This window comes from Lissotriton helveticus, chromosome 9 (genome assembly GCF_964261635.1).
Source record: "Lissotriton helveticus chromosome 9, aLisHel1.1, whole genome shotgun sequence".
Classification (NCBI taxonomy): Eukaryota; Metazoa; Chordata; class Amphibia; order Caudata; family Salamandridae; genus Lissotriton; species Lissotriton helveticus.
In genome coordinates this window covers 485,247,897-485,265,100 of record NC_136070.1, presented here as the reverse complement: position 1 = coordinate 485,265,100, position 17,204 = coordinate 485,247,897, and the positions used below count along the sequence as shown (strand labels likewise).

The 17,204-nt window shown below is 41.1% G+C and overlaps 1 protein-coding gene across 1 annotated transcript in view; it reads left to right on the top strand.

Annotated features, from left to right (window-relative positions):
• The window catches only part of SYNE2 (spectrin repeat containing nuclear envelope protein 2), a 1,843,566-nt gene that overhangs the window by 1,360,940 nt on the left and 465,422 nt on the right, over positions 1-17,204 (top strand). The window contains exons 108-110 of the mRNA XM_078660317.1: positions 934-1,053; positions 1,145-1,345; positions 4,808-4,981. Of these exons, the coding sequence (XP_078516443.1) occupies positions 934-1,053; positions 1,145-1,345; positions 4,808-4,981 (495 nt within the window). The remainder of the gene's footprint in view (positions 1-933; positions 1,054-1,144; positions 1,346-4,807; positions 4,982-17,204) is intronic.

The following is a 17,204-nucleotide window of genomic DNA, read 5'->3' as shown; positions in this document are numbered from 1 at the left end:
ACACTTTAAGGAGATCCACTGGCTCTCCATTCACAAATTAACACAATTTAAACTCTTCACCCACACTTTAAATGCACTACAAATCATTGCCCCACAATACGTCAACAATCGCATTTGCTTTCACAAACCTTCCAGACACCTCCACGCATCCGGACTCCTACTTGTACGATCCAGCGCTTACAGAAAACCAGATCTGGTAGTCGTGCATTCACTAATTTTCTCATAAAGTGTGAAACAACCTTCCGCTACACATAAGAGCCTCCTCCTCACTTCTGAAGTTCTGTAAGAAGCTAAAGATATGGCTTTTTGAGTAGTCCCACTAGGCCCTAGGTGTGGCTAGACTCACACGTGTTAAGCATAAAGATACTCTCTCGGGTGATAATGCACTCTACAAATCTACATAACATACCATAACATTAACATACTAATAAAAAACCCGTTTTTGTCTAACTCGGGTGGTGCAAATATCCTTTTGGATGGTTCATCAGTGCAAACATACTTTAAAGATTAGTAAAATTTGCTTAATTTGGTCTCCCATTTGTACTTGAACCCCTCTCTTCATCCACATTGCAGTTTCTTAACTTTGGAAACATGTCCTGAACTTGATGATTAGGGACTCATTTGTACCACTCCCCTCCTACATGTGTACTGTGATCAAACCATATAAAAGAATTGATACGTTTTTGTTTTATTGACTCTGGACGTTCTGGCATATTTGTTCTGTGGCCGCTGGGAAAATACTTTGCATGTGCTCTGACCTCTAAATGTAGAGAAAGGTTGATTGTCTCGAAGTACCTATTGAGCTGTTGCACATCTATTGTAGTTTCAAATAATTTTTCCAAAATAGGCTAATTACTTGCATTATTGAAAATCCTGATATACAGTGCTTAAAACCCTCATTTAGAATGATGTACTCCTGTGTTTGTGCTGTAGAAATTACAAGGATATGATTTGGAGTTGCGAAATTGTGAGACGTGGGTAGCATCACTGAGAGGTCAAGGGGAAAAACTCCTGATACCGACTTCCATTCAACATGAAGTACACAAGTTAGAGGTAAGTCTTAATCTCAATAAGTCTGTTTCACATAGCTGGGAAATGCTATTTAGCCAAGTGATTTTAATAATGCTGGTGATGTCACTCTTAGGTTGTTCTTGATGATGCATGGAGGATATTGCGGTCCAGGCAAGGTGAACTAAGTTATACTTTCATCAGTGAGAAAGAGTACAATGGCCTTCTTCGTGGTTTAACTGAATTAGTGGACATTGGACGGAAGAAAATTGTTCTGAGTCAGGGAATACCATTCAAAAGTATTACAGCCTTGGAGGAGCGGCTTCAAAATCACAAGGTATGTCATGCATAGGTTGTTTCAGTCTTGCCTTTCATATTGCATTACATCATTTCACTACATTTTCTAAATCATCAAAATTGTAATTGTAGCAGAAGCCAGTACAGATGTAATATACTTGTGTTGAATACAAATTATTTGTGAAGGACAGGCACTTGTGCATCGAGTTGTCAAAAATTGAATGTCAGGCTAAGTAGACAGTGGATACAGTTACTGAAGATTGGCTTTCACAACTCTAAAACCTGACTCACAATTTTCTGCATGTATCAAAGATCCACGCTTACCTCAGCCTTGTTTATATTTTATGTGGAACCTCAGGTTAGTCCTAGCAGATTCCAATGACACTATACATCAGTTGGTGAGTAACAGGCAACTGTACCTAAAAAGTTATCTGTGGAAGGCATTCTTAAATACTATCCTATTGCCCCATGATAAAATACCATTGGATCCTATAAACTCAGCTGAAGCTGAATCCACAGAAAACTGAATTTCTCTTTGTCTCTCTGAAACATTGAAGCAGATTTGACCCTGCATTACTATCTGAGTTGAAGCAAATGTTTTTTCCCAGTCGCACTAGCCTGAAGTTAAATTGCTCAGCTTGAAAGGAACAGTATTTTAGCTCTATCCTAACACTCAAGTAAATTTCTTCCTCCATTCTCTGAAAAGAATCAAAAACCTCCTATCTCAAATTCATCTAAATACATCAACTCATTCTCACGTTATATTACAAATGGATTCAGCAATACTATTATCTTGCTGGAATCCCTCAAACATCTCACACCCTGCTGAAAGTAATGCTACACTCAACAGCCTGACTGGTCTCATCTGAAAAATGTGATCACATTACACGTATCCTTAAAGATTCACACTGGCTACTAATGGAAGCAAGAGTAAAATAAAACATTGTCTATAAAACCATCCATTTTAAAGGACCATCTTATCTGACAGGCTTGAAAGACCTAAATTCAAGACAACTTTTGTTATGAAGAGCTCCTTCTCAGCGATAGACACTAACGTATGGTGGTCTCCAATGTCTCAGGCTGCACCCACTGTCTTATACTTTAAGAAAGCTCTTTAAATATGGTTTTTTTCACCCAGGCTTAAATTAAAACACGTATTCCTCTACTGTATCTTATTACTCAGTTTGCTTTATTGACTTAACGTGTTCCCCTTTTATCCGGTGTCTCCAGTTTCTTAAATATTCCTGTCCTTTTAAGCTACCCTTCCTTGTTATTTACTGTTTCATGTCCTTGTTATTTACTGTTTCATGTAAGACCACAAATACCAATTGGTGCAGTCCATGGTTTATAAAATTGGAAAAAACGGAAAAAGTAACAGTGCATGTATATTGGTAGGAGCTACCTGTGTGTGCATATATGGAATTCAAATTGAATTAAAAATCTTAATGGTTCACAATGCCTTAGAAGAACCTATGCCTGAACAGATCTAGAATGCTGAGTACCGCATTAGTCATACTTTGCTTATTTATTGACTGCAAAGGACAAGTTGCCTAGCCCAGTCTTATAGAGGAAAAGTAGTTGTTTCATTAATAGAGCAATATACTGATTTCCAAAACAGAGCTAAAAAATATCAATGCATTGCTGGATTAGAAAGATCTGACTCGAGGACTTAACAACTTGAAAGAACTAAACAGTAGTCCAACCTGCCGGATACATAAGAATGTTTTCCAAGGCGTTCTGTTTAGGTCCCACAAGATACCACAATCCACTGTTGGGTACCAGTGACATATTCTTAAACTTTTAAGAAACACAGACGTATGGGTGCTGTGTATCTATCCAATGTTCCCACACATCTTCATACACACAAAATGTTCACCTATCTAGCTTAACATAGTTTCTATATTGCATTTTTAGGCTCAAACTTGTTTGATGTTCTTCTGCTGGGATTGTGTGACAGCCAGGGCTTTCCCCCTTATTATGGGGGGCACAAAACACTGAACTTCACAATCTTTGGCATTGCCTTGCCTTGCCTTACATAACTCCATAGGTCCTTCAAGGCATTTATTCCCCATACCACTATATTTAGAGAGGTTGCGCTAGAAGGCCTATTTCACCTATTTAGCCGCCATCATGTGATGGGGTTCTGGCCTGTAGTCAGCAGGGTTGTTTGATACTGATCAGAATAGGGGGCTGTCCATTTCTAAGTCTTCCTTTGCCTGTCAAGAGGGAAGCACCTTTAGCTCCACAAGTGTGCTAGTAATGTATGTGGGAACTAAAACATCATTTATCTCATGTTCGATATACCATCAACAGTAAATTTATGTTTACCAATATCATTGCAATTTGTAATTATGCATCATTACAGCACAACATAATTACTACTAGTTGTGTACACCCTGAGGGGTATATACCTCAAGGCAGTTTAAACTTTACTTTTGAGCAGCAAAGTTGACCACTAGATGTCATAAATAATGGCAGTTTATAATATATTGACATTGCTGGAGTAGGTTTAGGGTCCTGCAATTAAAAGAATCATTCTTCCATTATAGTTACCGCATATATTCAGAACTTCATATTGTGGATGCTAACTATGTGTTTAGACCATTGTAAGGCTAGCACAAAGTTGATCATGTTTTAGGTGGTAAATGTAATCATTTATACCCAGTAATTCACAGTTTCAGTTTGGAATGCCATTGGTACACCATTACCATTCCCAGTAATAAATGTGCCTTTGGTGGTAATCCTACTGTCTTTGATAATACAGCTGAATGTACCAAAAGGTAGCATTTTTTCGTTCTACAATAACTTCATTTACTGTCTGGGATTGGATTGCATAGGGCTGAAGTCACAGTTATTCATGTTGGCATTTATACAAGAAGGATGAGCTGAAGTTATCTTGGTCATTCAGCAATTAGAATTTGCATTCTTATGGAGTTATCACTCCCATTGTCCTTTAACAGTTCAACAGTTTTCAGTTTTTTACTTAGAACAAGAACTAAGCAGATCATATTTACTATCAGTAATTCAAAGTATAGATCTCTGTAACAAATAGTAACTAAGGTGGGATGACATTACTTTTTTCCAAGGATCCTTCTCAAAGTTCTCTGCTCTTACCTCAGAGTAAGACATTACCTCAAAGTAAGGCCTGGGTTCACCACTTGTGTGGAAACTCCACTCACAATTAAGTAGTGTCAAATATCCTGGCTCTTCCAGGGCTGAAGAATCCTGTAGTAGATTAATGGCCACAATGATTATCCACATTTTAGATAGTTACAAAAGATAGGTCTTCAAGAAATAATGTAACCTTTACAATTGCAGAATCAGTTACTGCTGATGTACTAGATAAAACACTAATCATTGCCTTTGTCATGCTTTTTATCGTGTGTCAATTGCCTGCATGCCATTATTCACTGTCATTGACTGTTTAAATCTTATATCCTCTGACAGCAGTGTATCTAATAAACATTTTAATATAAATTAATCCTTTCCTTCTTTGTCTCAGAATTTTTTCCACAAACTTGGCCACCACATACTTCTGATGCAGACATATTCCAGGAGGACTCCACATTCGTTACTAAGGAAAGGAGAGGCAATCCAGACAGAGTTGGTGAAAGAAAGTACCTTGCTTCAGCAGCACGCTGCCCAGTATGGTGCTCATTTGGAAAATCTGTTGAAGGTATACCTCTTTGCCCTAATCCTCCCAGCTTCATAACTCCCTGAAAATGCCCTCCCCTTGGCTTGTATTGCTATTGTAAATTGGACTCTTAAAATTTGGTTAAAAGTCACAAAACTGTTAGGTGGTGTATTTTCATAGGACTATGCCTAAGTGTATAAGAAGTATACCTAATGGATTTGTTTGGTGCTAACGCTCTGCAATTTATGTTCCATTGAAATGGACTGTAGGAATGCCTGGTTTTGAAGGTGACAAAAAGGAACTACAATATACTGTGATAACAGGTTTTAGTGACTGTATAATTAATTGGTTAGTTGTATAACACAAGTTTTAGGCATTTCAGTATGTTCTATGATGATTTTTACCCAGTCAAAAATGCTGAACCTCAGCTGGGATTAGATGTACCATGTTTAAGAGAAAACTATTTTCTCTCATGATTTTCTTTTAGAATGTTAAAGCAGGTGCCTCAGATGCTAAAATGAGGACACAATTTCTATCAATTCACAAATATCTTCCTCGGCCATGTGACAACAAGTTCTGTGTGGTGACCAAAGCACATGATTCCAACAGCAGCAGCTGTATGTTGATGTTCATTTGCAGTTTCACCACAGAGGTCTAATGAGCAATTAAAGCATAAAGCTGCTATATTGTAAATCAGACAGAGCGATAAGGCTCCTACTTTAAAACACAGTCAAAACTGTCGTAGACTACACAATGTTCAGACTCTGAACAATTTAAAGATCTATTAAAAACAAACAGAAAGTCAAGTTTTTCAGGACTTGTATATTTCAGGGACTTTTAGCGGCTGATGTAGGAAACATTTTCAAGTACACAATCAGCCTTTTGACAAGAAAGTGAATGATTCTATAGTGGTCTCTTCCATCAGCATGTCTCCCAGTGTAGGCACATTCTCAGAGCTGACGGAATATTCTAATTCTTTATTAGAAAGCTATGATCTTCCTAGGCAGCTTTTGTGGGATGAAGGTGTAGTGCTATGTCCATTGATAATGTAATGAGGCCTCCCATGTAGTAGCTATGAATGTCATGGGTCGATATCAACTTGCTAGGACCCAATCTAAATACAGACGTTTTGAGTGTACAGCTGTTTGACAACAGCAAAAAAAGTAATCAAAGCTACTAATGGTGCTACTTTATACCTGCAGTATATACAATGTTACTTTTTTAAAGGAAGTAAACATACATGAGTTAGTGGTATGATTTAACATCAAAATACTCCACTAAATGTATGTAGAATACGTAAAAGGGAAACAACAAGCAGCACAAGCAACTAATGATGGAAGAGAACTTTGGGCACCAAACTCCAATCTATACTTGGACCAAAAAAATGTCAGCCCTTCCTCCAATAGATCATTATGCCTCAAGGCTCCTGAAGGATGAGACAGAGACAGTTGAAAAATTAAAAAGGCTTCACATCACAATCATAATATAATTATAAAGTGAACCCCTGCATCTTAACGCCCATTCAGTTTTCCATTCTGGATGTCTGCCACCCAAAGAAAAGAATTGCCCACCCTTCTCTCTGAACCTAACTCCCAGACCCTCAGCCACGCGACTATCCACTTTCTTAAGGTTCTATAAATGATCTGAGCACCTACTACGTGCGTTACCACAGGGTAGGTAGTTGCGCCGCGGCCAGGGCGACTGACGCTGGAATCTGGGGATCACGGTTCGATCCCCGGCTCCGGCGGCAGGTTAGCCCAGCACCATGTGACTCTGGGCAATAGCTTGCTTAATCTTCCCGACGGCCCCCAGCGCCTAGAGACCCTTACGGGTGATTGTGCGCTTTACAAATGTGGATTATTATTATTTATTATTATTACTTTGTGAGCATGGGCAGTCCTGAGTCTTGTAGGATACAATATCAAGGCTACAATATTGAAACTTACAAATTCCTTTCTAAGTAAGTAAGTCATGACGGTTGTCTCCTGTTTCTAATTCAAGTCCGCGACAATAAGTGCACTAGTTCTCAAGTGAACTATGCTGTTCTTTTCAGTTACCACTTAATTAACATGCCCCTCTCCACTACAGTCTGTCTTAGCCATGAATTTTCCATCTAGTCACAGCAGCCCAAATGTCCTCACTGCACTTGCAGCGTCTCCTAAAAACATACCATTCTTCAAAAACCTTTGGAGCTAGTCAATCACGTTTTCTCCTTCTAGGAGAAATAAAATTACCAGAATAAGCAAATTGGCTTAATGGGTGTTGTTTAGTAGACAGTCCACTTAAGCCTTCAGTTTCCTAACTGGAATAATGGAGTGCACCGCTCCTTCGTTGGACTTTCCCATCACGGAGTGCTTCTGGTTTCGATGAGACACCATTTTTAGGTTTCGCCTGGCGTTCACTGCGCAAGCAGTGTCGCGCAGGCGAAATTTTATGTTTTGCAGTAAGGGGCTTTCACCTGCCTCTCTCTTCCATTGGCTAGCTCTATAAATGGAGGCTAGCCATTGGAAGAGAGATCTGTCAGTAATGATCGGAGTAGATTCGTGGGCGTTCCGGTGATTTTTTCTCGGTCCGCCCCTTTGCGAACGTCATGCAGCGGTGGGTGTTGTCTTATTTTTTTTTCCCCAGGATGTTTGCGGCCGCCATTTGTTTCTAGGAGCTAGGGCGGGTGGGTGGGTTCATGTATTGGCTTGTTTCTTTTACTTTGAAACAAGCTTGTTTCAGTTTTGGCCGAGGCAATTTCTCCCCGTCCCTTCGACCCCCCTCCCAGTCCGATGCCTTCTCGCTCGTCCGCTGCCCCCCCATTCCCCTCCTGTCTTCAAATGCTCCTTTCTTCAACAAACTCGTCAGGAACCTCATGCAGCCTCTCCCTGCCTTGCCAGAGCCAAGGACACACAGCCGCTGCCCTCCAGCCCCGCCCTGACTGCTCGAAATGTTTGCCTGAAGTAGCGGTGAGCAGACATTAGGTGCAATGTAGTTTGTGCCTGGCTTGAAAGTTCTGCATTTAAAGATCCTGTTTAACTCTGTTACGGACCTGTGATGCCGTCTCACTGTACACCGTGGAAAGGTCCAGCCAGCCACAGCATTTACGGCATGCTACATTCTAACTTCATGTGATTCTGGGCACATCACTTAATCTTCGTGCTAAAATAAAATATGAATGAATGTGGCATTGCATAATGTAACTAAATGGTGCTCGTGTTAAACTTTATGTAAAACTTACAAAATAAGTAATCAAATCACGCACTTGTCGCTAGGTACTTTGTGTTGTTAGGATGTTAAGGTCGCACGACTATGGAATGTCGCTTTTCTATAAAGTTTTTAATTCTCTCATTTAAACCTCACAAGCCTTTACCAATTTTCTTTCCTATTTCGTGCAACGTGAGTGCAGTTAAAAGCACCCTCGGTGATCCCTTGGGCTCGGTTAATGCCATATGATCATATTTATGGAAAAGCTTTGAAGCCCGCTTTTCACTAGGCCTCTCCGGTTGCAACGTCACCCACATTCATTCAGTCAGCCGCGCACTGACATGCGTGAAGCGCCTGGCTTACAGAACACAAAGTGCGGTTTGTACTGGAGAACGCCCGGTATGTGGCTCGTGCCGCCCCTGCTTGTTGTCATGCGCGTGCTTTGTTTACCAGTCCTGCTCGAGCGAAGGCCCGGGACGCGCGTGAGCCGCGAGCACACCACGTTCAAGGCACAACAGCTGGCTTGTTTTAATATTTCCTACATTCCTGGAGTTGGCACTGAGGCCTCTCTCCTTTTTCTCCAACTTAAGGCCTGATTAAGATGCCATTAGGAAACTGTCCCAAACTAATCGGTACCAGACTCGCTTCCAAGCGAATCAGATCCTGCGAGTCCGGATGACCGATTACAATGCTTCCCAACATTGTTCGGTCGGACTCACATTGACTTAATTGGGAGCATGTGTTCTGAACAAGAGCGCAGGCTCCCATTGAAGCAAGCATTTGCAATGCAATAGGTCACGTATTTACGCATGTTATGAGATATTGACATTGTGCATGGACAATGCCTTTTTTTGTTTTTGTTTTTAAAACATAAATAAAAGGCATTGTCATTTACAATGCCAATAGCTTAAAGTCACGTAAATGTGAGACCTATTGTATTAGAAATGTTTTTTTTTGTGTCGTTGGCAGATGGCTTTGTTGCTCGCCCTATCTCTTATTTCACTGCACCGCAATTATGCGAGTATTACTTTATATGGACGTTTTATATGCTTTTTAATCAGTTTCCAAGTGCTGTATAAGAAATAGTTCAGCTGGCATTTGCCAGGGAAAACGGAATGAGAGGTGAGAATGCAGAATCCCTTAAAACTGTGTTTGCAAAGAAGTGCCTTTGCCCTGTCATTTGAATGCTTAAGCTCTTGAGACTGCGGAGGCCAGCGTGATCCGGCGTCACAGATGAGGTCCACCAAAAGAGAAGGCTGTGTGTCCTGCTGACTCAAATTTATATTTTAGTTCTGAGACTAATGCTTTGTGGAAAACAATTAATGAATTAAACAAAGAGGGATTTACGATAAGAGTGTGTTCTCTGGCACATGCGCTTGCAAACTGATATTGTTAGGCATCATAGAAAACCTTTTGGGTAGTTCGCAAAGACAGGCCACAAATACTAAAGTTGAAAACCGTACAAAAAAGCCTTCACTGAGTACAATACGGCCAGAGCTGACGACTTTGGAGATAGGGAACCGAGATTCGAGTCTCAGGGTCAGCTCAGTTGCTGAGGCGGAGCTTGTGCAGTATTGTTCTGGACACTTAATTCAGGGGCGTAGGGAGGCAGAAGCGCACACGTGAGGGGGATGCAAATGAAATAAATATACAAGTGTGGCCGCTAAAGTGATCGGACTGCACTGCAAATTAATTAAATAAACAAGTGCAGCGGCTAAAGTGAGAGCAGACCGCGCCCTATGCAAATTAAAGAAGCGTGGCCGCTAAAGTGAAAGGGGACCACGCTGCAAATAAATTTAAAGAAAAATAGTGCTCACAGCCAAGATAGAGCAGATTGTGTAACATGAGGAGTAAAAGGCCCAGTCCTTATGGGCATTAACAAATGGAGACAAGGCGGTATCAAGGCCCATCAAGTCCAACACATCCTACACACGGGCAACCCAGTAATTGCTGTCTGTACACTTAAACATCCTGTGGGCACTCCTGGTGAAACATGTGAATTTGTATATTGTGCACACTAGTGCACAGTCAGTGAAGCAGAAAATCATCATTCAGAAACAGGCTGGGGTGTTATAGCTTCTAGATGGTAACGGCTCTTATTCCAACATGTTGATGCAATCATTGGCATAAATGGAAAAAGTATACCCAGGTATGCTACTAAGAGATGTGACAACATACACTGCTTTTGTCGAAGCAAAGGCAGAAGGGGGCACCTTGGCTGGCAAGCCAAACCAACACTCTGATACACCGTTGTAGTGCATTTCACCAGCTGAAGTAGCACTGTGCCAAAGCAACAAAAAGCTGAAACATCTAGGAAATCTGCTTTTGCCTCATAAACAAAATATATATATATATATATATATATATATATATATATATATATATATATATATATATATATATATATATATTTGACCGTTAAACACTAAGAGAACAAGAGAACAGGTTGGGAAGAAGAAATATTTATAATTGCTTTTCTAATAAATAAAATAAGCACAGTACTACAAATAGCAAAGCATACATATGTTACATTAATGTTGACATTTTAAGCAGTTTCTGATACACTGGTTGGTATGCTAAACATGTTAAGCCATCCTAATTACCCATTTACCACACATTTTATGGTTCATCTTCTTTTAAATGCCGTGCTAGTAGACTACTAGCTGCCTACTCACCTGTGTCACACAAATCTGAATTATTTACACAGACAGACAGTAAAGATACAAGAACTGAGTCACAAAGATTTTGCTGTGACTAGCTATTGTGGTACATCTAGTTTACTGCTGAATTCCAGGAGTACGCAATGAGTAAAGCCGGATTGCTCTTGGCATTCAAAAGTCAGCAGCAAGGAGTACTACAAAAGTAAAATATACATACTCGTAGCCTTCGTATGGACTTGGCTGGTGGAGTCGAGACTGCCCTCTCATGCTACATACGCAGCTCCAATGCCCAGTGCTTTAAATTGAAAAATAGAAGTGCTGATACTCTGTACCAGAGTACCTGCTTGTTTTTGAGAAGTTCCGGGACTCTCCAAATAAAAGAATAGCATTTCTCTTGAGAAGTGAAGATACTCTTCATCTCCAAATAAAAAAGTGCTGGTTCTCTGTACCGGACAGTACCGGCCCATTTAAATCACTGCCAATACCAGAACATGTTATTTCACTGTACTAAGAGTTGTGCTGCCCCTGTGACTCCCCTTCGTCTCATCACCTTCCAAATAATCCACTGAGGAATTGTCATTAGGGGGCCAAGCAGATGCACACGTTCGGGATCTGGATGCCTATTATATCAAAGCATAACTACATATCGGCATTTGTAGTCCTATTACACTCTGGGCCCAAGTCATAAAGCTTATTTCCATATTTTTTTTTTGTACTCCCAGAGGTTTTGTGTTACAAGAGGCCCAAATTAAGAGTCGCATTTAAAGTAAAAAATTAAAACTGCATTACATTTTTCGAATGAAAACAAAATGACAAGGTGCGGAGTTAACAAAGAGGAACAAGCATTTGCAATGCAATTGGTCTCGCCTTTGGGACCCTATATGCATTTAGCTATGCAGTACATTAGCCTGGGTACCGAAACATCTACTGCTCTTTAACATGGAGGGAAAGTAAGCACCAAACTGCATGACACGCCAGGTATGGGAACACATGGAGAGAAATATTGCCTTTCAGTTGGAAATGGTATAGGCCAAAGCTATGTTTTTAATATAAAAGCAGGGCCTTTGGTGGTCATATCACTGAAAATACAACATTTGAAAAAAAATATTGTTGTCTACGGATGCTCGTGAAAGACAATTACTATGGACTGGAATCTAGAGAGTGCCAAAGTGATTCCGTTATCTTACTGACCTCTGCTGGTCGTTTCCTATCAAGTAAGGTAAATAGAGACAGTTGAACAGAAAAAAGTAACTAAGCGGAAGCAGACAAGTCCTAGGGCTGATCTCCAGAACCCACAAAGTACATACACATATGAGTATATACTAAAGTATATACTAAAGAATATACAAGAGGTCTCGAATGCTTGACCTAAAAATGCGCAGGGAGTTTTCAAGAGAGGTGGATTGTTAACAGACTTGTAAGCTCCCATTTTGTAATTCACGGTATATAAAAAAAAATTACATGCGTCTGGGAAAATTTGTGATTGCAGCCAAATTTCATGAGACATCTTTTCAATGCAGCATTTGATCTAAATAACCTGTCATCAGAAAGGCAGATTATTAAAAATATCATAAAAAAATAAAAAGAGAAAAGAAATGAAGGAAGATCACTTAAAAGTTTCCATCTCACGAAAACAGTCTGAAACGGTCTGTGAATCACTCCCTTTAGTGTTAAAAGCAACACATTAAGCTGATGTCTCACATGACACAGTCCAGCTCTCTTTGAGATCCCGTTTATGCCTTTGAATCGTCCTACGACTTGAATTAGTGACTGCTATCATAACAAACATGTTTGTTTTACCCAAGCACCAAACCAGGGCTTGAACCAAGCTTGCTGACACATTGGTCTTATTCCCACATAAACTAGGCTGAGGCAGTCTGGAAATCTGCTATCAGAAGCACAAATCAAAGGGAGGCCTGAAAGACCAAACCAAGAAATGCATAATTGAACTGATGAGCGTCCCACACCAGGTCAGGAATACATACTTGCCTCTGAACCTACTTTTAAGCATAGCGAACAAAAGCCAGCTATAACCAAAATGTTTCAGTATAGGCGAACGTTCCCTCTCATTATCCCGTCTTTCCTTTCCAAGTCCCCTCCTCCCTGCCCAAAACACACTTCCAATATACAGACAATTTGAACTTCCAAAGTAACTAACAGGTCCAAACACCCGGCACAAAGCTCCTGAATAAACCACCATGAGGAAATGGGTTGAGTGAACACAACGTATGACAAGCGTATGCAAGTTGAAAATAGCACCTAATGGAGGAGCAGCTAACAGCTCTTGGCGCTATACTGCACGTCCCCACTCACTTACTTAATACAATCAATCAAATTAGTCTTTATTTCGACTTTTGAGTCACAAAAGACACAAAGTTTAAAATATACATTTCATTACATTAATATTTACAGGGAAGTACATCTTTAGGATCTACAGATTGTAATTTCCACAAACAGGGTATTTCGTCTCGACCAATAAAAACATAAATAGTGTGTTTAAATAAAAGACATTTAAAATTGATTAAAAAGATATTCCACATTTATACCACGATAGATTTATAAGAGCTGCAATGCTTTCAATTTACCACTACGGATTGACCACATCCACTTTAGAAATTTTGCAAGCGCGATCACCAAAGCGTCGGAACAGTCTGTTTGAAATATCCTCAGTGCTGCTGTCCCAGTCTGAATCCCCTTTTGGATACAGATCGTCCTAATCCATTTGTGGCGAGGAGCTTTATACTCTGGGCATTCAAACAGGACATGAGCTATGCTTTCCGTGTGTGATATACAGAAAGGGCACGTGTGATCATTTTTGCTTGTTTACCATTTGCAGGTAACCGTGTTGAGTGGGAGGGTCCCAACCCTGAACTGATGAAACAGTTTCCTGTCAAATGGCAGTGTGATAAGATCCCAATATCTCTCATACAGGGGAATATGTTTCAGCTCCAAAAATGCCCTGGTAAGCGTAGGATCGGTGTGTGACTGAAACACCTCTTGGGATATCTTCGCCCAGTACGCTTCTCTTAGCTTAGTTTTTGAGGGGAATATACTCTCCTGGGGATTGTCCCAAAAATCCCCCATACCTATGGCCTTGAATAAAGATTTAACCTTCCTGAACCATAAGAGTTTACCCCCTGTATCCAAGTTTCGCGTTTCCAGCAATGCTGACGCATAATGAGAGAGTTCAGGCGTCACCCACAATCTCCTCCAATATGCAATTGGTCTGAACCTGCAAATGTCCTGTATGCTATTACTCCCCAGATCCAAGCGTAATGGTACGAGAGGTGTAGAGTGTGGGAGCCCTGTTATGCAGCGAAGAAATTTGTTATGTGCCATTTGCAAGCCCGTTATATCAGAGACCCCCCAGAGTTCTGCTCCATATAGCATGGATGATCTAACTTTTGTATCATAGATTTTAAGTACTGGGCCAGTGGTTTAGTGGCTGAGGACTTGAACTCTCTTAGTAGAACACCAGCCAACTGTGCATGCTTGGAGGTTAGATATGACATGTGTGGCTTCCACTGAAGCCTAGAACCTAGTATTATGCCCAGATAGCTAAAGCTGTTCATCTGTTCTAAGAGTTCCCCGTTCATGAAAACTCTGCCCCTGATGTTCCTATGCTTATGCATAACGATAAATTTGGTCTTGGATACATTTACAGATAACCCATGGTCATTACAGAATTTTTCGAAGCAGCCGATTGATTTCTGAAGCCCTTCCTGGGTCTTGGATTCTAGAAGAGTATCATCGGCAAACATTAACAAGGGAACCGTGATACCATTCTGTTTAGGAGCATCTGTATGAGAGTCCCTATAATATTCTATGACCCGGTTTATGTATAGAATAAATAATGTGGGTGCCAAAACACATCCTTGTCGGACACCTCTTGCCCTTGGGAATCTGTCGGTCACCTGGCTCTGGGTACCCCATCTCACCTGCGCGTAGTTATCATCGTGCAATTTGATCAAGACTGTGAGCAGTTCAGGGGGCATACCTTGTTCATAAAGCGCACGCCACAGCCTATCTCGTGGGACGAGGTCGAATGCAGCCTTCAAATCAACAAAGGCTGCATAGAGTGTGCCGCCCCCCAGAATCACCCATTTCCAGTAAATTGTGGAAAATCTAAAAACTTGATCCACTGTGCTGGTGGAGGGTCGGAAGCCAGCCTGTAACTTGGACATGACCCCTGATTCCTCCATCCAGTTCTGGATCCTAAGAAGTATCATTCTGGCCACAACTTTTTGGATACAAGCTATTAGGCTTATCGGCCTATAATTGGCTGGATCTGTGCGGTCCCCCTTTTTGTAAATAGGTATGGTTTCTGCTCCCCGCCATGTGTCCGGCAAGGCAGTGCCTCTTGCGATGGCATTTGCCAACAGCTCAATGTACGGGACCCAGACTTCTCTATTGTGTAAAAAGAGATCAGCTGGAATTTTGTCTAGGCCTGGGGCTCTGCCTTTGGGGATTAAATTAAGGGCATAGTCAACTTCTTTCCTAGTAAACATGAGTGTGCTTTTGGATAACGGACGAATGATTGGGTCCACAGCAGTTAGTGGGAAGCAATTATCATTGGCAAACTGGGTCCTGAAATACTTTGTCCAGCGTTCAGGAGGGACATGGTTTTCGGGCTGTGGTTTTAGATTCCCTTTACCCCACCTCACCAAGTGCCAGAAACCCGTCATATCTCTGGACTTGCTTGCTTCTAATAGTTCTTCCCAATATTTATTGTCCCATGCTTTTTTTGCTTCAAGTTGCGTCCTTTTATAATGTTTCCTAGCTCCCTGTATGGTCTCCCTATCAGTTGAGCGTACTGCTAGGGCTAAAGATTTATACGCTGACCTACAATTTTTGTCATACCATGACTCGGGTTTCCGTCTTCCTTTACCAGAATGATTCTTCTTTTGAATGCTAAAAAATTTACCTAATTTAAAAAAAAGAGTCGAGTGAATCTGAACTACACTGATGTCGTAATCTTCATAGGATAACTGTCCCTGTATTTCTGCAGTTGCTTCTTTGACCAAAACCTCCATTTCATTAATAGAATGTGGATCACCCAAACACTCAGCCCATCTTAATCGCCTTGTATCGTTAGTCATAGCAATATCGTCTGTTGTGTCATCTTTCGTTGTTCCTTGTCCCTTAAGGAGCAGTATCTCAAGACTAAGCGGGTTATGATCACTCTCAGGTCGTTGAATTATGGACATGTCGCAGACAGAGGACCAGAGTTCAAGATTCACTATTATATAATCTATTCTGCTTGAACTCAAGCCATTATTAAATGTTGGATTACCCTGCTTGTCCCCTAGCGTTCTCCCATTTACTGCTCTGAGCCCACATTCAAGGGTAAAGGACTTAAGTTGAAGCGCTGCTTGGGTCCACCTTTTAATTGGGGGTAAATTTAATGGGGGAATTTGCCAACAGGTGTCTTCATCCTCCGAGAGCTCTAGGTCACTGTGATCCAGAGGCTCAAAGGAGCAATTAAAATCTCCACATATGAGTAGATTGGCACCTCCTCTGCAGGTTCTGACATACTGTCCCAGTGCCTCAACTACCTCTGACGTTTTCCCCCCTGGTTTCCCCCTAGCATAAACGTTAAAAACCATTAGTTCACCAAAAAAAGGGGATTTCAACTTAACCGCCAATATATCCCTAGAATTGGTTTCAAGTTGAGTTGTTATATATCTATCGTCCTGCTTGACCCAAGTGGTCAAGCCCCCCACTGGTCTTCCTTTGCTTGGGTGTGTTGCCGCTATCGCAAAGTGGAGATACCCGGGTCTGTATTGTGGTTCAACAGCCCAAGTTTCCTGCATGGCTATTATCATGTAGTTATCTATAAAAGTGGCCCAGTCCCTGGACGCCAGCTTACTCTTAAGACCTGCCACGTTCCAGGATACCACATACTGACCTCCCTTATGTGTTTGTATTAGGTTTTGGACCCTATTGTCGCACATGCGATCTTCCCCTAGGAGAACAGTGTACCCCGGCTCGTTCTGGCTTCTAACCTGCGCTCCTTTAATCAGTATTTCTCTTTCCTCAATCATACTACCAGTTGAGTTTACATTATCTGTACAAATGTTAGGTAAGGCAATCCGTGTTACCCTATTGCTAACAACGTTATTGATTAAATCAAGCAATTTTTTCTCATCTAGGCAGTTTAATTGGTGGTCATTTTCAATGTAATGATTGGGAGTGGCGTTCGCTATCTCTCCCGCTCTAATAGTGTCATTTTTTGGATCCGGAATTCCGGGATCACACCGGGGATAGTAGGCTGGGTTTAACATTTCTACTGATGAACTAATTGCAGTAATTAGAGTATCTACCTTAGGGACTCCTTGCCCATCATCCGCCTCTGATCCGTCTGAACTAGGGGTAATTGCACCTCCTCTCCCCTCCCCTCTTTTCAGTAGTCTTCA